At 41.8% G+C, this 22,981-nt stretch overlaps 1 protein-coding gene across 5 annotated transcripts in view; it reads right to left on the bottom strand.

Moving 5' to 3' along the window:
* Positions 1 to 204: 204 nt before the first annotated feature.
* The window catches only part of P4HA2 (prolyl 4-hydroxylase subunit alpha 2), a 43,959-nt gene continuing 21,182 nt past the window's right edge, over positions 205 to 22,981 (bottom strand). For 3 of the 5 annotated variants that reach the window (XM_053376766.1, XM_053376768.1, XM_053376767.1), the window contains 11 exons: positions 21,358 to 21,495; positions 18,372 to 18,611; positions 14,499 to 14,698; positions 13,462 to 13,638; positions 8,055 to 8,125; positions 7,608 to 7,707; positions 6,373 to 6,426; positions 5,446 to 5,511; positions 2,096 to 2,164; positions 1,239 to 1,335; positions 205 to 714 (listed from right to left, as the gene is read on the bottom strand). In XM_053376766.1, the coding sequence (XP_053232741.1) occupies positions 644 to 714; positions 1,239 to 1,335; positions 2,096 to 2,164; positions 5,446 to 5,511; positions 6,373 to 6,426; positions 7,608 to 7,707; positions 8,055 to 8,125; positions 13,462 to 13,638; positions 14,499 to 14,698; positions 18,372 to 18,611; positions 21,358 to 21,495 (1,283 nt within the window). In that variant the 3' untranslated portion in view covers positions 205 to 643. Of the gene's footprint in view, positions 715 to 1,238; positions 1,336 to 2,095; positions 2,165 to 5,445; positions 5,512 to 5,562; positions 5,623 to 6,372; positions 6,427 to 7,607; positions 7,708 to 8,054; positions 8,126 to 13,461; positions 13,639 to 14,498; positions 14,699 to 18,371; positions 18,612 to 21,357; positions 21,496 to 22,981 lie in introns of all 5 variants that reach the window. The other 2 variants (XM_053376770.1, XM_053376769.1) reach the window with 2 other exon arrangements.

The raw sequence follows: 22,981 nt of genomic DNA, 5'->3' as shown, positions 1-22,981 counted from the left end.
CACCAGAAACTTAGGACTTTGAGATGCTCGACCACATAAGGCTCCTAACTCTGCATAAGAGGAATAGTTCTACTTTTAAGGCATTGTAGCGTCCAGGCCCAATCTTCTTCATTGCTCCTTTGCAGGTTCAATGTTACAGAAATGATAAAACTGAAGATACAAGCAACTTTTGTGACTAAAGAAATGCACACCACCCACGCCACATCTTTAAAAAGAGCACTTTGTATTTTTTTGGTTAAAACTGCACGCCCTAGAAATACAATAAAATTAATTTTTTTACATTTAGAATAAAAAATATGGTTTGATGACAAATCTTTTAACATCCTAAAATAAAATATGGTGGAAGTTCAGAAGGCACGTGGCCAAAGTGCCCAAACACTTCAAGCATGAGCAGGGAAGTTTGGGTGGTTCTTTCAGAAACTGAAAGAGAGCAGGGAAATGAGAAACGGAGAAACAGGCACTGAGCACCAAAGTAAAAAGAGCTCCCTTCTTCCATCGATAGCCACTGCCTTTATTTATTTAAATAAATAGTGCCATCATTGTGTTTCATAGTAGAGTAGGAGTCATTTCTTAGAAATGAACTGGACGATGCACAAAGTTGTGGTGAGATGGGGAAACCAGCTGACTAATGCCCGGGATGGTTTCAGTCGACTTCTGTTGTCCCACATGGCCTTAAGAACTCATTTCCTCTTTCATGAAACCACTTGTTTGATACTGTAAACAATAAAAGTTTTCGTTAGAACTGGGGCACCAGGCCCGTATGCAACCGTCTCACATTGGGCACCGCGGAACAACATTTAGCTGAAGCAGCAAGGGGGGAAAAACTGGTTGAATTGCACACATTCCTCCATTTATTTCCCCTTTGCCACATAATATAGACAGTAAAAATGAGATAAACACACTGGAACCAACCCCAAATCTAGATCTTGTGATGCTTCAAAATTAAAGGTCTGATCCATCCCACATGTGCATGCAGGATGGGGACTGGGAAAGGACTCGACTGAGCTCTCTCTTTCCCTTGCTGCCTGGCCCTTGGCCACAAAAAACCATGGGCACTCATGGGAGTAACTTGTGCTCATGACCCTGGGGGTGAAGAGGGAGAGCTGGGTGCATCTATGGATCTTCTGTTATGATGGCACGCCACACCCAGGGGCCAGCGGAAGGGACAAAGGTTCCCCACTCCTGCCTAGTGCTTAGTGAGCCTGTCCTAAAACCAAGGATCTGGAAGTCCTACTTACCCCACTTGCACCCTACTAACACCGGACATGCTGCATGCCTTGTCCGGTAATCACCTTCTCCACTTCTGAAGAGGTTATACCAAAATACCGCAGACCCCTGAAAGTAAAAGAAAAGTCTTCACTGAAATAAAAAGTACTATTTGTGCATGTTTCTGTGGGCATTTGCCACCAAACCTATAGCTTACATTAATAAAAGAAGACCACAATCACTTCCAGTCACCTCCTTGCTTATAAATTTCCCTGTTGCCGCTTTTAACAAGCTTGCAAAGGTAGGATGTTTGGCCCAGTTCCCATGTCACACCAATCCACCTTTTAAAACAAACTATGGTTTACTGTGAACAAGTAGCATTCTGGTGCATGCCGAGTGCAGCCAATACTAAAGGGGACTGATATCAGCACCAATCACTGGACAAGTGTCATGGGAACATCTGTGCAGCATGCACCAGAATGCTATTTGTTCACAGTAAACCATAGCTTGCTTTAAATGATGGTTTGGTGTGGCATGGGAACTGGGCCAATGTCTAGAAAGTTCCTGAAACAGTGAACATCATTCAGGCAGGGAATGATTTTAAAATTCAGGCAGATGCTTCCTGAATCAGATTTAGCAGAAGGCCTGATTGTATTTTTTAATTACGGTAGTAGTGCTGGAATGTGCTTACTTTTAATCATTTTGCATTGCAAATCTAAGCCCAGAAATCACTATCACATTTGTTAATCAAGCCAGTTGCCACACCATATGGTCAACTGGGCAGGAGGGGTGCGGAACACAAACAAGACTGGGAAATATTTAGAGCGAAAACAGTGGTCATAGCAGTTTTAGTGGGAAAACATGAGTAATAGACAAGTTCAGCTGTTACCTTCTTGGGCCAAATTGCTGCTCCAAAGTCTGGGAAAACTGTGGCACCTCCAGCTTCTACATCACTCATCTGGGGGGGGGGGGGGGAGAGAGAATATCCATAAAAGTCATTGATGATTTGTAAGACTGCACAGATTAATGTATCGTTTCCTCTATAGAAATGTTAAGTCAGTTACTGCTGTCTGACTTTTAAAAGCTTATAAATATGAGATGCCTAAAATCAATGGCTAACAAGTGAGTCTTAAAATGCTTGACAAGCCACAATCCATAATCTAATTAATCAGAGCAAAGGGTCAATTAGATTATGGGTTGTGGATTGATCTGGATAAATAAAAGACCCCCCCTTGTTAGCCAGTGATTTTAGTTATCTCATATTTACAGGGTTTCAAAAGCCAGACAGCGGTAACTGACTTACAATCTGGCTTAAAAATAGGTATGGTGCCTGCTTTCAATTGAAATTAATAGTGGAATCCTATGCATATTGAAAGTCTCACTGTGATCAGCAGAGCTTATTCCCTAGCATGTGCGTTTAGGATTGTAGCCTAAATCCCTTCCAATTTTTTTTATTTTTATGGTACTCATTTGGTGAGAAAAAGCAACACTGCCATTTAGCCACATGTTTCCTTAGCAAATTTGAAGCATACCTTGGCACTGATAACACTGCTCAATTATACATGTCTCAGAGTGAGTCATTTATAGGTCTGACATGCAGCAATAAAACAGACACTGCTCTATTTCTGTGTTAGAGTAATTTCAGGTCAGTGAGCCACCGACTTGTACTCTAATGGAGTGACACTTACTTCCATGCAATGATTTGAATCCTAAGTTACCATTCTGTTTATGCAAGGATTGGGGGGGGGGATAACCATTTTTGCCAACTACCCCCTCCATCTGCACTATAACTCATACCATTTCCAGGGTCCACCAACCCTCAGGAACAGATTTACAGGAGTGCAGTTGGTGCAGAGTGAAGTGGGAAACAGAAAATCACTGTTCTGCAAACAGAACTCTGTTCTGTTGATGGAGGTAAGTTAGGACCCAAGCCATTGTGTTTAATTAAGGCAAGGAAGTAAGAGGTATAAATCAGATTCAGCTCATTTCAAAGACGAATCCAAAGCCAGTGGCAGCAGTGAGAAGGAAAGTATTGTGGCTCTGTCTAGTCAGTGCTATGTGGAATAGCTGATGTGGAGATGAGAATTTTTTAACAAAACAGGTTTGAAGATTCGTATGACCCATTAAAGACTACTAGGTCATTAAAACACTTTCTAAAGTATACGGACTCCTCCTAGACTGTGAAGTCAAGGAGGAGGAGGTTACAGCGGCTATGATTAAGTGGTCACAAGATTTTGGGTACTCAATAACTATGAAGCAGTGGGAAAACCTGTGGAAAATAAACTGGAATTTCACAACCTGTTACTCTGAGAGAGAATTTTCTTAAAATGCAGCATCGGTGGTATTTACCCCCTTGGAAACTGTCCAAGATGTTCAAAACTGTCCCAAATAACTGCTGGAGGTGTAAAGAAAAGCCAGGTACTCTATTCAATATGTGGTGGCAGTGTAAAGAAATCAAGGTGTTTTGGGAGGATATCCACAGAGAATTGGAAAAAATGTTAAAAATATATTTCAATAGGAAACCAGAAGCTTTCCTTTTGGGAATCAGAGATTCGGATATTCTAAAAAGGTTAAAGAGATCTTCTTATATGCTACGGTTGCAGCAAGAGTTCTCATTGCAGCAAATTGGAAAAGTGATAAAGTCCCATCAAGATTCAAATGGATTCAAAAATTGGCTGAATATGCGGAATTAGATAGCATGTCAGAAAAAAATAAAAATAAACCAAAACAGGTATTTATCTAAAAATGGGAAGTTTTTAAAATATACTTGAAAAATAATAATTGTAGTCTAAGGTCATTTGCAGCATTCGAATAATTTCAGTAGCAGTGTTAAGAATGTTGTAAAACCTATGAATGCATCAAGGGATATTAAACTTGAACAAAACTAGTTATGCAATGGCAGTGAACAAAAATCTTTTTTTAAAAAATATATATACTCCTAGGTTACCATATAGTGGCCGTTTTGATATATGCACAGGTATGCACAGCAAATTCAAAATGACAATGGCAACATAACACCAGGAACCAGCAGCAGCCCTCCGCAAACCCAAAGTCTTGAAAATATGCTCACTTGATTTAACTGGATATTACATAAACACAGAGAATCCCTATACCTGCAGACTAATTATAGCTATACCTGTTGAACACATTTTTATAATACACAAAGATACTGTGGTGGTCCCCAATCCTTTGGAACTCCCATTCCTCAGTAGTGCACATGCCCTTTACATTGCTGATTTTTAAACATTTTTATAAATATGTAGATATATTATAATTTATAAATAAATAGTACCTAAATCATAGCTCTTACTGAAACCACAACTATAGCAGTTAGCTCAGCAGAGCAGATTGAATTCTTTGACAAACAAGAAGAAGCACAATGAATTCTCTGTCGCAGATATTGTGACTATGTGTTATGCTGAAAAGGACCAAGGAAATCTCCACATTCAAGGTCTACATTGGATGGCCACAGGATTGAGACCAGGACCAGCTCAACATGTTCTTGAATCACCAGGGTCAGAGCAGACCTTCTCATAGTGAGACAGGTAGGCACCCAGTGCTCTCTTCTCCTAAAAAAACCCCTGAACTACATGGGTTGGTTGTGCCTGTCATGTAGAACATGTCGGACTTGCGTTCGACCAAGCGACTCTTCTGGAATCACCCTCCGACAATAATTAACGACCTGAGCCTTTGATGAGGCTCCAAGCATGTTCCCATTACGCCGAGTATCCAGCACAGGGAAGGAGCCGAGATAGTATGAGCTACATGGCTAAAGAGTTTTATTTCTAATTACGCAGACAGAAAAGAAACATCCTCTCTCTGTGAGAGCAGAGAGCAACTGAAAAACAAAGGAACAGGAAACCAGTAACGTTATATCCGTCTCCTGTCTTCCGTGAGACTTCCAACAGTATGGAATCTCTGGAATGTAAACAGAGTCTTGTGACTCCAAAGCACTGCAGAGTGGCAACAAACAGAAACTAACAGAACAGAGGCATGGAAGTGTGATCTGGATCTGTCTGGTATGTGAGCATGTGGACCTGCTAAGCCCACTTTGGCTACATCCAATGCTATTGCTGCAAAGCTGACCCTGGGAGAAGGTGGTTCTCGGGCTGCAAAAAGGTTTAGTCTCCCCTGGTCTACAGTCTAGTAAATAACTACATTTCATGCAGTAAGTTGTATTTATGCCAGTGGCATGACAAAGAGGTCTCACTCCACATATACAGGATTGGTCATACTTACATAGCTTAAAAAAGTGGCCACGCGATTCCCAGTCCCTAAATGCTTGAAAACATCAGGTTCCTCTTTCTATAAAATTAAATGAAAGTGAACTGCATAGAAGGACACAGAGGTACTTACATAGTTAAGAAACGTCGCTAGCCTATTTCCATCCGATTTGAGTGTGTTGTCAAAGGGTCGCTGAAACAAACAAGAACTTTAACCCAACTTCCAAGGTTCCCTGTTTGTAGCTTTGGAAAGCGGGGCGCACAGCCCTGATCCTATGTGCATCTATAGTGTTTGAGAGGAAGTTGTCCAATGGGTGTTATCCTAAGGCACTGAATTGCAGCCTTTAAAATCCCAGGCTAAATAGTTGGCTAGCTCATTTATTAATGTGACATAGCATACAAGGCCAATATAGCAGCTACACAAAGCCAAAGCTTTGTGTTTCATCCTGTGACCAAACAAGGTTTATTCCACACAGGCACCATGCATGTTGGCAAGGTGTGAGAGAATTCTTTAGCTGCCCAGTCAGCATGTATGGTAAACTTATGGCTGACATCCTTGACACTATACAGGTAAGTGTTATCTTGGGACATCACTGCAATTGGCTGTGCTTTATTCCTCAGATCACAGGTAGCTGGATCACAACGTTTCCAAAATGTGGAAATAAACTGAACTGCAGAGAAACCTGCGGCTGAGCCAACAGACCTGTGATGGAGACTAGAGAGGGTTGTGTGAGTGTGCGCATGTGGCTGCGTACTACTGGCTGGAGAGAGAATGAGCAGCGCTTGTAGCCCTGATCCAAATTCAGCCATGCCCGCACGGCTGCTCCTGAGTGCATAAAAATATGTCAGATCTCATTAGGAATCTCTCTTATCTCTAGTTTGACCCTTAAAAATTATGTATGCTTAGCAGGAACACAGAACAACTTTGAAATTGAAATCTTACCCGTGAGAAGTCAAAGTGTGGTTCGTACTGTCCTCCCATGCCGTAATTAGCAACCTAAGGTAGGAAGAAAATGACAAAAGAAAATGTAATGAAATAGAAATAAAAGATTTCTTCTGTAGGTTAAAAGAAGAAACCTAGGTGATCAGTTGTATTCAGTGCTGCTGCTCCACTTAAGCAACAGAAATCCACTTGCGTAACAAACTTGTCCCTCCTCTCCTTTCCTTTTCAGCCCCCAGCGCACACCCTCAAAATTTCCTCCAGTTCGGTCTTGGACATATAGAGCAATGGTTGATTAAGTCATTCTCATTGAGCAGACTCATTGAAACCAATGGACTTCCAAGTAATTTAAGCTTATTGATTTCAATATATATCTCAGTTGGACATCACTCAAAAGTCTCAGATGATAATGCTGACATAATGGAAATATCAGACAGTTAGTTGGAGATGTAGGATGTGAAGAGGGAGAAAGGATTATGAAGTGAAACTGGCTTGTTCATGACTGAATTCCACAATTTTGTCCTGGATGGAGTTCAAAAAACAGCAGCTGGAGGAGACATGGTCTCCATCCACTACTGCATTCACAGTTCCCATTGGCACACTCTGCCCCATGAATCCATAACCTCCGCTCTTCAGCCTGCTCTATCTGCCAGAAACTACAGCATTCCCTAGTATCTGGTACTCCAACACACTGAACTGAGATGAACCAAACCAATATGGAAACACCTCAGTGCTGAAAATATCTACTGATTCAGATAAGGGCCATAATCAAAAGTGGTAATTTATATGTCAGGCTGCTGTGGGGGGTTGCTGATGCAGCACTCCTGGGTGCACATGTGCATTCAGAAACATCTCTGGCGCCCACACGGTCCCTTGCCACCTGCGAAATTAAGCCTTGAAAGAAGCATTCTGTTGCAGCCAATAGACTAGGCTGCGGTGTGTGCTTGGTTGCAGGGGACATGTGGTTCCCACAACACTTTCTCCAAATTGCAAATGGACCCATAGATCCCCAAAGTTTGGTGACCTCCTGGCTACGACCTGCGCAGCAGGGGGCTTGTGGAATGAACATAATATTATCTTTCCCTTCCCTCGCCTCCTTTTTCGATTCTATTTCTGTAAGTTATGGTCCCACAGAATTAACAAATGCCCCTGCTTCATAAATTGCAGCATGGAGATTGCGGTACTGATTGTTTCCCATGCCTATGGAAGAATAACTGGCAGTGTGCTTTTGTACTAACCTGCAATAATTCAGCTGTTTTAACTGTTAATCCTGTGATCTGCTCCATTCGATGATTCACTTTGGCGATAACAAGATCATCATTTTCCTCCAGCCATGAACTTGCAGAGGAGAAGATTTCACAGAGAAATTAGACAGTCCTCTCCAATCACTGTAAAACGAAGTATATTCCCCCCCTCCAATCCGCAGCTCCCTGCATTTTTGGCTATTCTGGCTGGGGTTGGTGGAAGCTGGAACCCAACAACACCAGGAGATGTTCCCCATTCCTATCTTTATCCTATTGCTAATCTTTAAAGAGAAGTTGACAAATTGCTTCTGTGAATGCTAAGTATGTGTTCAGTTTACAAAAAATAAAACCCCCAACTTCTCAAACTTTCACCTTTCATCAACAGTACTTGGAAATGACTCCGACAGCAATGAGAATGAGAATGATCCTCGGACAGCTTACCTTTTAGACACTCGGTAGTTTGCCGTAGTTAATACGCCCGTCTTGGGGTCACGTACGGTAGCTCTTGCCAACTGTTTTCAAAAGAAAGGCAAGGTTTAATAACTTCAGCAGCACACATACACACAAAAATTACTGACAAAATTAATACAAGTTACACCTCCTGTCCTTCATTCACAGCCTTCCCATTTCTGCATCGGATAAAACTCTGTGTAAAAATGTTATGGGTAGATGATTTTATCATGTATACTGAGAAAGATGATATACTGCATTACTGGCAATGATAAATTTATCTCATATGAATTTTAAGCTCCATCAGAAGATTTATATAAACCATACTGTCTAAGAAACAGGTTTCGGAGAACAAAACAAGAGCCCCCAACCTTCAGCGGTGATAAACTCTTGAAGATTACATCTTGCATTAGTCAATGCAACGCAGAAACAAACAGAAAGTGACTATGTAAGAGGAAAGGAGTCCCTCTTTTTGTTTACGGGCAGGGTTGGGTAAGGGCTGATTGCAGAGAAGCCTCCATAACCAAGCCTTCCAATGTTTTGTACTGAAACACCCCTCAGCTCTAGCTAGCATGGAGTTGCTGTCCCAAACCTCTGGAGGGCACCAGATTGGGGAAGGCTGCTCTAATGGAAGTGCCAGACACAATGAATGAACACACATTATATCTGCCAATAGGTCTGTACCAATCCTGGTGCCAACTGCTACTGACTGAAACAGACCAGTAAAACCAGGATGGGTGGTACAGTCACGGCACCTGACCAAGCATCACTGCACCAAGGCCTGTGATAGGAATGGCTTCTTCTTTGAGGCAAATGCACTTAAAAGATGCTTCTGGAGTGCTGCTAGAGTTGGAAGCATCTTTAGTTTTAGATCAGGGGTGGGGAACCTTTTTTCAACCCAAGGGTCATATCCCCTTCTAGGAAACCTTCCGGAGGTCATACCTCAGCGGCTGGTGACTCAGTAACAGGCCTTGTTCATATTTGTACTGTATTCATATTTGTGCTATTTGTTTCTCATTAACAGATGCTGCCTGAACAGTTAAAACTGCAGACGACAAGAAATATTAAATGCATTCGCAAGACTAGTGTAGCTCAGTGAAGCTGAGGATTAATTATCCTCAAAAAAAAAAGGGAGAGGATTCCTAGTATTTCTAATATATCAACGCAAAGGACTTAACTAGGAAAAACAGAGATTGGTACAAAGATTTGGCACATAATTGCTCTGAAAGGCAGCAAATTCTAATACGGAACAGCAGCCTGAGCCAGAACTGGGCTTTGAAGGATAGCATGGGGCCCTCAGTTGCTAACCCAGAAACAAGAGAAATAAGTGGAGGGAATGGTATTTATGAAGATGGAACTTGCCAGCAATCCATTTTGGGCAACAGTGAGGGGCCCTGGCCCACTAGCCTCCATCATTTCTCGAAGTGACCCTCCAGTAAAACTTGTTTCTGTTCAGCAGTTATGATGCTGCCACATTTACTTAAATCAAACTTAGGCTAAGATTTACTGTGTCCATTACAATCTACACAGCAATAGCTGTTTTCCACCTTATCATTCCCCCCCGCCTTCAGTGTTTGATAATGTTTTCCTCCAGATTCTCTCATATGCTCTGAAATCCGCCTATTAATTTTCTTGTCTTGGCATGCAGTTTTTGGCACAACGAAGTGCCAGAATTCTGACTCATCTGCTAGTCTGTTGCAGGCTCTTGCTCCACAAATTATGGCCAGAAATTTGATCTGTTGAACTTTAATTGTACAATGAAGTTTTGCTTACAGTGATTAAAATTCTGAGCTCTATATTTATGCCTGCAATTGTCTTATCCTTGCCATACGGTTCCTATCTGAATGCTTCAGTTGCCATAAACAAGCAAGAAAAGAAAATATACAGCCTACATCCTAATATTAACTAGTGATGTGATATAGCTCCTCAGCAAAATTTGGAATCAAGTAAGCGGTCACAAGCATCACTGGATTACTGTTGCAGAAAATGTTCACTTCCCCCCTCGAGTTCTGCACTGACCTGTAGAGTCAATTACACCTTCTCATATTAAAATGTCATTGTCTTTATCCAAATGGTGGGTGCTAATTTTACCACAAACAGAGCTAAGCAGAAGCCACCAAAGGCTTCAGGAATGATTGGGGAAGGCATTTGCAGATCCTAAGCATTGGAGAATTGTGTAGTCCATGAACATTATTATGAACTCGGCAATTACATATTGAACTTCAGCAACATCACAATAGGCACTGGCATTCCTTTCAGTTGATGGTAGACGGTTGCCTCTGCAGTAAACACTTCTCTACACTCTACTGTATAGTACAACAAGTGGTTATCCAATGAGTACAAGAGCTAGATGAGAAATAAAATTTCCTAACCCAATCACATCTGCATTTGATAAATGTTTTGCAGGGATGATGCAATTAACATTAACGCCAAAAGATTTGTTCCACTATAAATCTTCATTTTTAGCTCACTTATACTACAGTAAAACGACTTTATTTTAAGCAAAAATATCCAATTTGTTTAGACTTTTCCCCACAGGCTGAAATCACCATGGTTTCAAAGTAAAACACTTTGTACAGTCTAGAAGTAATGTGATCAGAGTGCATCTCAATTTCTTGCCTAAATACATCAAAGCAAAGTATGAAGAAGCTGTGCATTTTTTAAGACCTACACACCTTTCAATATCGAACACCCTGATGATTCTTAAAAATAAACCTTTCTCAAAACTAGATGTGCCTTCATTTAAAAACTAAAGTTGACTCACAAGTAAAATTCCATGTGATTAGGAAGTATCTTGGCAATACTGAGTGACTGTGACTTTATTGAACTGTACTAATTGTTTTGATGAATTTGTTGTTGTTTGCTTTATATGCTATTGTCTTTGACAGTATAGTGATTGCAATGTTTGCTGTTCTTTAATGCTATTGTGATTATTGTAGGCCACTTTGAGCTCAACATTTGTTTTTGGTAAAGCAGAATACAAAAATTAAACCTACTAAATCAACTCAAATATCATGCCAAAGACTGTCATTCTGGAAAAGTGTTGTGCTTCCAAACGCACCTAGAAATGCACCTGGGAAGGATTTATTTTTAAACAACATACATAGAAAACATGCCTGTTGCTTTTCAACTGTTTGTGTGTATTCAAAGCTAGGCTAAGTTGCTGTTTTCTAAGTATGAGGTAATGATGAACCATCAGGAAAACACCCCAGAGTTTACAGAGGTGAAAGCCGTGAGGCAGATAGAAGAATTTCAGCCAAGGCAAACTGGCTGATGAACAAAGAGTTATTACTTTAAAAGCATCTCAAAAAAAATTCATGCTCTCCAAAAGGTATCTGTTTCTTATTCCATCTCCAGGGGGTTACATTCATTTAGCAATAAAGGTAGAAAAGTTATACTGACCCTGTGCTACCGACTTTCTTTTGTGTTACAGCAGCATGAGCAATAAATGCAATTATAATTTCAGTACCAGAGTCTTGTAGAATGCCACATTATGAAAGAGCTATTTTTTAAAAATTTCATATGAAGGGCCATAGCTCTTGGAAGAGAACATGCTTCAATGAAAGAGAACCTAGGATCATAGGGTTCAATTCCTGCTATCTTAAGTTAAACGGATTTCAGGTTAACGGGTGATATGAAAGACATCTGAAAGAAACTCTGCAGTGTGTCTCAGTCAAAGTAGACAATACCAAGCTAGACAGGGCAATCATCTCACTCAACGGTTTTCTTAGAATCTTATGATAAGGTATGGTTTAACATGAAGTCAGTGAGTCTCAGGCACTCTCTCCTTTCCTCTCTTTCTCTGGAATGGCTGCAAGGATGAGACTGGAAGTTTTCACTTCCATTAAAAAAAACCTATCCAAAATTCACCATTATGTTCTCATGTGAGAGGCCGGAGCAGAGTGTACATAAACAAAAAAATGATGGTTTATTGAAACAAGTCAACTTCAAACCATAGTGTATGAAGTTGGCTTGTTTCCTTAAAGTTTAGGGTTGGCCTTAAACCAGAATTAATATTAACCTGTTTAGGGTTTGGACATAGCACTGAAAATGGAAGTGGCATCTTCCTTGGGACAGGGGTAGGCCGTGAGGGTATGCCTTGAAGAAGCGTTACGCCATGAGGATGACTTCAGTGTTATGCCCAAACCAGGCCAATACAAGGCAGCTTCATATGTTCTATCAATTCAGTTTTCACTTCTTATTAGAATGGCTTTAAAACTATATGCAAGGGAGCTCAATAAACAACATAAAAAACAATGTGGCTGCAACAGTTATAAAAATGGTTGGGAAAGGAAGAAAAGGGGTCAGAGACTGAAAAAGGTCAATATCAAGTGGTCCAATAGAAATATTTCTTATTTCAGTTTTGTGCCAGGCAGCACAAATTATAATGAATAAAACATTCAAGTCAACATCACTGGTCTAGCACTGCCACAAATCTCGTACTGTGTGTTTTAACGACTAAAGGAATAAAATATTAGCACCCAGGCCTACTAACTATGGCCTAAAATCTCCTTAACTTGTGCTGTCTGTGTCATTCAGACATAGTTTGGAGCCGAGAATGAAATATAGACAGCTATAAAAAGAAAAGGAGAAGAAAAGAGTAAGGAGGAGTTTGTGCCTGGGACGAAAAATACACTTAGAAATGATTCTGCTGATGGTCAAGGACAGATGCTCCCTATTCCACAATGGAGCTCCAGTGAAGTGGTTTGATTTGACTATTGCATCCTACATGGTGGGGATTCTGCATATACAGGTGGCAACCATTTTAGGCATGCCCAATTGATGCACAGTCACCAACACATGAATCCTTTTGGACCCAGAAAAGGGCAAAATGAAGGCAGAATGGGGTGGGGCGCACTTATGCATGGCCCGCTGACATGTGTGGGGGCCAGGAACAGAACCATCATGCAAAATGGTCTCCACATGTGCGTGAAAATTGCATAACCCAAACCCTTTGGAGACACCTTGCAGATAGCGGAGGAAGGGAAGAGAGCAAAAGAATCCCTAGTACTCCCAGAACCAGTGCGGTGAGCGGGCCTTGTCCCCCAACAAAGGTGGACCTCCTTATGTGCCTGCTAACTCCAAACAGACTCAGTGCGAAAAGAGCTTTTAAGCTCTCTGTCTTGCTTGGGTTTAACTTGTGCAACTTCAACCAGCTCACCTCCAAACACGTATGGCAGAAATTGCTCAAGATAAATGTGTGTAAGATGTGATTATCCTGTAACTTGTTACAACCACTCCTGATGTAGCTGGGACGAACTTTGCTTCATCATAGTAAATCACACTCTTGGAACTAGGACAATGGGTTCTTGACAACTCTAAGTCACCCAAGCTCACTATTTCAATCAAAATATCACATTAGCCCAGTGAAAGACTGACAAAGACTTGAAACACTTACTTTTGGTTTAGCCAGCTCCTTAATCTTCTCTATTTCTTCATCAGATAACACGTCATAGTATCTGACAATGTGAGGGCTGTCCCATTCATCTTCTTCTTTAAAAGGTGCTATAAGGAGGTGGGGATTTTGGTTCCCATTGTGGTACCTACAGAACAACCTCTTCTGTCTTCGAGGTGTCTATGAACAAATTCAGATAAATGTACTATTTTGAATGTTGAGTTTAGGTTCAGTCAAGGTTAATTAATCTCTACATATAAATAGACTTCAGTTTTATGTCAAATATTAATTGAGCAGTTATGCACTTATAATTTGTTGGGAAACCATCTTCAAGAGTACTCATCTGAGAAAGGTTTCAAGGGGAGCTTCAAGAACAGCTTGACAATTCAACTAATGACCAAGGAGTTTGGTGGGATCTCCCTGACTGGGGATACCATACCCCTCAGTATCCTGCACTGAGCAGGATGCTGAGGAGATGACCCACAAAGGGACCCTCCAACTCTTATTATTCTATATACCATGTTTGGTAGTTATGTCCCCAAAAATCAAATATAGCAACATGATACTTCAACAGTTCTTCTTAATCATTTCTCACTAGTTAAACTCTTGCTTCTGGGGGGGGGGGGAAGGTCTTATCTTACAACCGGAGTCTCCACTGATACGAGCAGCAGCAGAAAATCTGGCTTTAAAAGGGTTTGAGATTATGATTATGAATAAATTGTCAGGTATGATTCAAAGGATCATACTGGTTTGGGGGGATACAGATGACACCTATTCAGAAATAGCAACTTTGTGATTTCCAGTCTGATACTGGGTTTAGAATTTTGACTCAGAAAGATTGTTTTGCTTTTGTTTTTATTTGTTTTCATTAAAAAATGACTTAATGTTTAAACTAGGTAAAATATTCTGCAATCCTGAACTTCCCTGTGGACTTTTTCAGAAGCCAAAGGGTAGTGTCAGTTTGTTTGGGGGATGAATTCTCAGAAGATTTACTGCAGCACGATAGGTTAAATCTGCCTTTGGAATGGTCTTTCTCTCACCATTTTCACACCTTCTCCTCTGCAAAGAGCCTCATAGATTTCACGCTCTGGCAGGTAGTCCTGGGGCCTTTCATATATCCCACCCTGCGTTGTTGGCTCTATCATATCTGAGGTCTCATTGATTGCCTTGGCTTCTTTCTCTTTCTCCAGCAGCCTCTCAAAGTACCGCATGTTGCTGCCTGCCCTCTCGTGACTGGGATCTTGGTTGGGAAAGAAAGGCAAGAGAGAGAGAGAGAGGAGACAGATAAAGTGATACTATCTGAGGAATCTGATCAAAGGGGGACTTCAAGCCTACAACATTACACCAATTATTTTGTGCAGTCAAGTGTACTCTCCCCTCCTCCCAACACTACTTGAAAAATAAAACCACGGAAACCCAGCTCTCTGGAGTCAATTAAAGTTAAGATCTTGATTCTGGTTAAAAGTAAAAAAGCACACCAAGGGAAGACGCAGTTCAACTGACCCTTTCAGTTTGATAAAGAATACTATTCCGGCTGTACCACATATGGCAGAGGGAGCAAACATGGTCCCTCTAGGTGTTATTGGGCTCCATTATCCACCACCATTGGCCATGCTGGCTAGGGCTGATGGGAGCTATAGTTCAATGCCACCTGGAAGACACAACATTATCTACCCCTGACATATAGTATCTCTTTACCTTTAAAAGGAGCACAAGCTGTACAGTAGAATAAAGGAAGCATCTATTTTCATGATGATCTACCCAACAGAACATGCCAATCAAGTAATGGAATGAGAAATTCTTTGCACTGCCTCCAAAACAAGGTAAATCTCTCTTTCTAGTATGCGTATGGTGGAGAGCAATACAAAGATTGACTCTAAGGTTCAGGATATTTTAGAGATCACTTGCAGAAAAAACTTCAGAACAGACTAGGGCAGGGGGTTGAAATGACAAGAAGTCATTCATTCTCCCCCACTCAAAATCTGCTTTCTGGGTTTAACTTTTTCTCTTGGAGAGGTTGCAATAGCTTTGTGGGATGGGAGAATCAGTGCTTAAAAATAAAAAGGCTGCCACAACAAAAACGGTATTTTGCTACTCATGGATAGTTGGCTTAGCCATGTCACTCACTCTTTGTTTTGCACCGTTAGCCAGAAAAAGAATCCTTGCTGTCATTTAAAACAAAATCAACCCCTCAATCCACATAAATCTTCATTCCTTATAGAACCAGAGATACAAAGCAAAGTATGCATGTACCATTCTTCAGTGCAAGCACATGGGTTTGTAAGGGTGCCTGCATTGGGGGACATTGCAAATATCTTGCTTTAAATTTCCTGTGGATACAGAAGCAGTGAGAACATGGGTGTGAGCATTCCTTCTGTTGTTCAGTGATCTTTTCCAGTATTAGTTGCTGATGCCTAAGCAACCAGCCAAGGCAGCTAAGCTTTTGCCTCACTCAGAGTCCCTTCTCAAGCTGTTAGCCATGCCCCCAAACACTCTTTGTGAGCTGGGATAGAAATAGAGACTACCACGAAATTGAAGTGAAATGATGTTACTGAAATATTGCATCTTGAACTGTTACACATTGCTCCTCACAGACTAGACTGATTAAAAGGAATATGCCTAAATCAGCATTTCAACACTATCTCCCCTACTTCAATGCCAAATTCAACACCAGCATGTCATCATTCCTATAGGAATCACAAGTGAAGGCTGGTCCATTATGTCAAATGGAGCACTGCCCCCATCAGCCTCAGCCAGCCCCCACCTGCCTGCCTTCTTACAACCAGTCCAGGGGGTGACATAATCTGTCAGCCTCTTCTTCCTCTGCCTGTGTTGCCCTGTTAGAACTCAGCAGGGGAAAGGGTGGGTACAGAGTTAGTTGGATCTGCCTGTCATTGTCTCTGGCTCCCTCTACTGTTGGTCTCCCTGCTTTCCTACCTATCACCGCCCCCACCCCCCGCAATGGCTTTCCAAATTTTGCCTGCTAAAAAAATTCCAGAACAATGTTCAAGTTTTCATTGTTGGTGTAAGTCAAGGAATACCTAATGTGGTTCCTCCAGAAGTTGCTAGACTTCAATTCCCATCAGCTCTAGCCAGTATGGCCAATGGTCAGGTGTGGAGGGAACTGTGGTCCAACAACATATTGAGGGCACCATGTTGGCTACCCCAGTTTAAGGGATTGCTGAGAGAAATAGAGTGGATTATTGTTCCAGGTTAGATAAACTGAACTTTAATCCAAGTGACTGACTGATGCCAGATGTCACGAGGCAAAGGAGTGACTCAGAAACCTTCTATGTCTGCTAGTTTGCCAACACCACCATATGTTTCTGAAAGGAATTTATCAAATCTGTCCAAATGTGTGGGGATGTTGATGAATTATGCTCTCTAGACAATTCAGAAATCCTGCTGCAGGCAATGGTATTGCGTTTCCATTTTATATTCAGTGTAAAACATTAACATTTGATACAACATGACACCTCAGAGGGTTTTTAAAAGTTAAAAGTAAGTCAAGGATCATTTAATCATACATTTAGAGTGAAGCTGTAACAGCCAGCAACTAGCAAATAGCATGCAAAATGCATGAAATACCAGGAAAGGGATGGGGTACAGAGCATATAGGAGTGGAAGATTAAGGGAAAGGAGCCATTTCAGGTCCAGTAACTTAACTTTAAATGCCTGGCCTTGTGAAGCATAAGGAAATAGAAGCTGAACTATTGTGAGCTAAGTTGAATAGTTAGTCTAAGTGTTTATGTACCCAAGGAGACAGATTCTACTCTATGGGAACAAAAGACTTTTCACTTGGCAGAAAATACCCAAACAACTTGGGCAATTCTATAGTTGTTGTTGTTTAGTCGTTTAGTCGTGTCCGACTCTTCGTGACCCCATGGACCAGAGCATGCCAGGCACCTCTGTCCTCCACTACCTCCTGCAGTTTGGTCAAACTCATGCTGGTAACCTCGAAAACCTGGAGGAGGAACTGGCAAGCCACTCCAGTATCCTTGCCAAGAAAACTCCATGGACAAAGACAACAGGCATATAATTCTATAGTAAAGTATGCTAAATTCAACAGGACTTCATTCCAAGTACAGTGGTACCTCAGTTGTCAAATATAATCTGTCCCGGAAAACCGTTCAACAACTGAGGGGCAAAGGGCAGTGGGCAAAGTCAATGGAGAAAAGCACACAGCAGAAACCATTTGACTTCCGAGGCGTGTTCGAAAACGGAAGCAATTACTTCTGGGTTTTCAGCGTTCAAAAACCAAAACGTTCGGCTTCTGAGACACTCGAAAACCAAGGTACCACCATCTAGGCATATAACAGGGATGAGAAACACCTAGCTCGCCAGATGTTGTTGAATTCCACCTCCCATCAGTCCCAGTCAGCATCACCATTGGTCAGGGATGATGGGAGCTGGTAGTCCAGTCACAGGTTCCCCCTCCCTGGCACACAGCGGTGAGGCATCAGGAAAGAAGTGAAAATCTTGGCAGGATTTCAACACAGAAAGCAGGATGACTCTATGCAAGTTGGTTGGTTGTCTCCCACTCCCTCCCACTTATGGAAACCTTTACCGGATTAAAGCTGGTTCCATGCCCTCTCTGACTGCTTTTGTCTGTATAGAATGTGCCCTCCAAATGTGATGTCTCCTGTGTACATCACCTGTGTACTGTAGTGAGGCTGGAATGTAGCACTGTCCCGCCCACTTTCAATTTAGGCCACGCCCACCTCTGGCACATGATCCCTAGAAGGTTCTCCAGGAAGGAATGCAGTCCTTAGGCTGGAACGCAGTTCCTCCACCCTGGTCCTAAATCTTTACCATATCACAAAAAGCAGAGCTTTATCCTACTTTGGCTTCTCCACTTGAGGTGCAGGTAGCTTTCCAGCGTGCTAGAAGAATGCATGATTTGTCCTTCTTACCAAGAGACACCAACCGCCTCGTGAGCTCCATAGCCCTTTGTATGTCGCCAAGTTGGAAGACGCCATAGCTGAGATAATCCAGGATCTCCGCCTTCGTGATGGCTGCCTCTTCACCATCATCGTGCTTTTTCAACGCCTGCTGCATCCAGAGCACGGTGTGGTAATAATCCGCATCATTATACGCTGTTTTGCCCATGCTAAAGCAGTCGTCCACTGTCAGGACTGATCTGTACTTTGTTCCTGAATTGAGAGACGCAAATGTTAAGTAAGACCTAGTGACTTCTACTCACATTTACAACTTTCCTGAATGTTAAAGCTATCTGGAATTATCCTGTTCCATTTATCACCCCCATGTTTTCAAATGGACACACTGAGCCGATGTCCCTGTTTCTCTGTCAGGTACAGGTCTTCAGCTCCAAAGGCTGCTCTTGCTGCTGAAGGCACCTAGAGACCATCCAGTTTTGAGTCCTGTAAAACCTGGCCTCAGCTTCTCTGGCTCATTTCCACCTGGCCTAGTCCAGACTAGCTTTGGGGTTGTAGCTGGGGGCAATGCCTTGCATTTGGTATGTTGTACTGTTTTGCTGCTATTTGTAACACTGTGGTTTGCAATCCCATGAGTGGATCATTTAATCTTCCTATATATTTATTAACAGGAGGAGTTTGGCCTATAAACATTTGTATTTCAATTTTATCATACTTATGTTCTTGAAATGTTGCTATATGTTATTATGCAAAACAGTCCTGACTTTGTTGTGAGCTGTTTTGAGCATGGTTGAGCACTACTGAAAAGCGGCACACTAATAAAATGATGATGACAATCCAAGAAAACAATGGATTTCTTAAATGTCCTCACCTGCCTACCCACAACACCTATAGAACCAACAATGTCTGTGCATGTTCACTGCTCTGATGCTGTCTTGGCACACTGCAGAATATTGAAAAAGCAAACCCAGAGAAAACTGACTTGGAAGTTGGACCACTCACTTGATTTCAGCCTCTCACTCACTTTCCTTCCAGTTGGGGCCTAAAGGGGGATGGCTGGAGCCAGGAGGACACATTCCATCCAGGACACAACCTCTGAGCACAATCCGCCCCGCCCCCCTTTAGGATCCTTTAAGCTGCTAGGCAGGCCACTTGCAGTTGAAAGGACTGGGGTGGGGGTGGTTGAAGAAACTTATTTCCTTTTTTGCTGTGCAGCTGAAAGTGAGGAACCAAGCACTCCATTGAAGAGGACGTCATTCTTTCCCTTTTTCTAACTCTTGGCTGACATACATTAAATAACTTGAAAATGAAAAGCAGTGATGTGTTTTAATAATGCAGTGCTTGTTGCCACCAGTGGAGAAGAGGGAACATGAAGAACATTCAGAGCCCAAATTCCTCCTTCACAAAGGACCCTTTAAACTACAATGAAAGCCCTTCTGCTTTTAAAAAAGATGCAGGATGAACAGAAGAATGCAAAGAAAGAGTGTCCTGAAACATGCCTTCTCTGAGCCCAGTGCTTCCACCCACCCACTGGGCCCTTTTTAACTTCAATGGGAGGGCTGCCTTTTTGCAGCTCAGAGCCTAGGCATGGTATGTCATTTGTGGTTTGTTTCTCTCCAAACCAGGCTTCCTCAAACTCGGCCCTCCAGATATTTTTGGCCTACAACTCCCATGATCCCTAGCTAGCAGAACCAGTGGTCAGGGATGATGGGAATTGTAGTCTCAAAACATCTGGAGGAAGCCTGCTCCAAACCATGAGGGATAGTGAAGGTTTGTTCTTCACTACTCACGCTTTGTTTGTTTCACTCAAACAAAGTAAACAAGTATGGATGTGCCCAAGTGGCTTGCCTGGCGAGGTAGAGCTGTAATGCTGGCTTTCCCAGCAGCAATGCCACTGCTTCTAACCAGGAGGGAGATGGCACACTATGGAAGCCAGCCACTTCTGCGCACATGGATTTGGATGACACAACAAGTAAAGCTACCTGTGGTTTGTTGCTCCCAACACGGCCAGGAGCAAGGAAGGAGTGAAGCAGGGACTTCTGAGCAGTGTGCACAAGTACACTCCTCATTCAGACTTAAACAACAGTTAAACATTACTATGGCTTAATGTGATGTGCAAACACAGACTGTATGTTCAAGTACTGAGTGCAAAGTATTATCCAAATAGCCTGGAGAACCTCACAGAACTGTTGTGAATCTAGATTTTGTCCACAAATGGAACAACATACCCCTACTCTAAGCTTCAGTGCCCTGATTTGGAGAATTAACAGATTGTGGGCATAATTCTTTGATGGTGAAACTATATTTATATATATTTGCCTGTGGACATTCATAGTCACTACTTTCCAAATCAACTGATCCATGTGAGAAACCAGAATGAGTTAATGCGATTTAAAGCCAAACATGTTTATACTCAACACGAAGCCTATGTGAGTTACTTTTCTTGCTTAAAAAATGTTCAAATGCATGAGAATCTCAATTATCACCAGAGTGTTAATACAGTTTGCCAAGTTCTTGTTCTGCTTGAAAATCCTACGTGGTGACCTTAAAATGCCCTCTAGTCCAGAAATACTGAGCTAACATACCAGTCTTAAGGAGAATAGCTCTACTTAAGCAGTGCCTGCATTTGCAAAAAGAATTCAGCCAACAATTTAGATTCTGTATTCTTGTTGGAAACATAAGCAAATTGCAACAAACTATGACGAGAGTATTATAAATCTCCAGGCTTGTTTCTGTGGTTTCATGTTGATGCTCTAGATATGGCTTAGTAGGCTTTTCCAAAATCTGGTGAAGATTACAAGACTTTCATGGCTGACCACAGGTCTGGAAATGCAGAAAAACTGGCACGGTACCACCACCAGCAATTGTGTTTGAGAGGAAACTCACCATAGAAGAAAACTTTGCTTCACCGCTTACTCAACTGTTATTGAACATATATATTGAGAAACTAAAACACAAGAATCAGTGTGTTTAATGAAGTCAACAAGTAGCTTCTGACCATCACCTGGAAATGCTCCTTTTGATATTGTTTCCGGGTCAAGCTTGTAGGTGTCCTGCAAACGCATTAATGCCTTGGCAGCTCCCGTCTCATCTTCTTCATTTGGGAAGAACTGACGATGAATTGTGAGATTTGCAATAAAACCTTTATTTGAACAAGACGGAAATGGTTAGCACTATGGGTCTCAGATGCATATAAGTGATACCAGATTGGTTGGCAATTGGAAACATTTATTCTATCTACAACAATCCCTTGTGGGATTCCAACAGATGAAATTTAAACATGAACTATCAATGTTCTCATCGGGCTCTGTAAAACTATAAATATATATATATATATACCGTAGCTTTTGCTATTTGGCATGAAGATAAAAATTCATGAACTAAACACGCAAGAGATATTAAGGGGGGAACTCTGAATAAGCAAGCAATTAAAAGTGGGTTTAGGCAACAGGGAAGGAATATTTGGAGCTTTCTAATGAAGTGTTCCACGTTCAGCAGGAATTGAGAGCCTGCATCCATTCAGTTGTTCTTAAGACTCCAACTGCCTCTACTCCTGCCAGCATGGTCAATGGTCAGGAATGAGGGGAGCTGGAGTCTAACAACATCTGGAGTGATACAGGCTCATCCCATCCAGAGTAATGGGGTCCAATACATGATGCACTCAATGGCTATCATGCTTTCCCAGTACCCAATGGTTCAGCTCAGATGTAACAACAAAACCATGGATTGGTTATTGGAAATAAGCCTCAGATTTGCACATTGATCCTCCTGCTTTTCCTCACATGTTCCAAATCCCAACCTCACCACCTGGTTTAGACAAACCATACCATGCTATAGTTTCCAATTCTGGTTTGAAGGCTAACTGTGATTTGCACAAACCGTTGTTAGACCAACCTGGATATACGCAATGAGAAATCATGGCTTGCCCAAATCAAGAAATGATGCAGAGAATGAAGAAAGAAGAAACAAAGGTGGGGAGAAGAGGACACATGAGTCCAAGGCTCAACTCTGATGGCCAGACTATGGTTTCATTTTTGCACCTGAAATGGAGCGGTGACTTGCTGAGAGCATGGTTTTCAACCATCACACATAGCTCCCATGATGCATCTCTGCCAAACCGATCCCACATGGAAGGAAAAATGCAGGTCATCTGAATCCATCTTAAATATGTATTCTAATTATATCTCCTGTTTACAGATCTAATAACACCTCAAATAAAAACAAGTACAAAAGTTCAACATTCAGCTAAGGGCCACCAACCTAATGCAAGGGCGATGTATTCATTAACATGGCTTTATACATACAGCACACCTTCTCTTATGGGACTATCAGAAGCGATGGTTCTCCAGAAGCTAGTAGACATCATTTCAAGAAAATTCCAGGAATGGAAACAGCTGATAAAAATTGTGACCCAAAGAAAGAAACCAACAAGGTTTCCCAAAAATGAGTGCTCCCTGAAAGGAATGGTTCCAGAGCAGCCTGTCTAGTCATCACGGCTAATAGCCAAGAATGATGCGAGTTGTAGTTCACCAAAACATCTGGAGAGTACCAGGTTGCAGAAGTCTGCTGTAGACCAATTGAATTATAAGAAGATTTGACAACAAAAAGAGTTTGAGAGAAGATATAGT

The sequence above is a fragment of the Podarcis raffonei genome, chromosome 2, assembly GCF_027172205.1.
Source record: "Podarcis raffonei isolate rPodRaf1 chromosome 2, rPodRaf1.pri, whole genome shotgun sequence".
Taxonomy (NCBI): Eukaryota; Metazoa; Chordata; class Lepidosauria; order Squamata; family Lacertidae; genus Podarcis; species Podarcis raffonei.
This window is presented reverse-complemented; position numbering and strand designations above follow the sequence as displayed.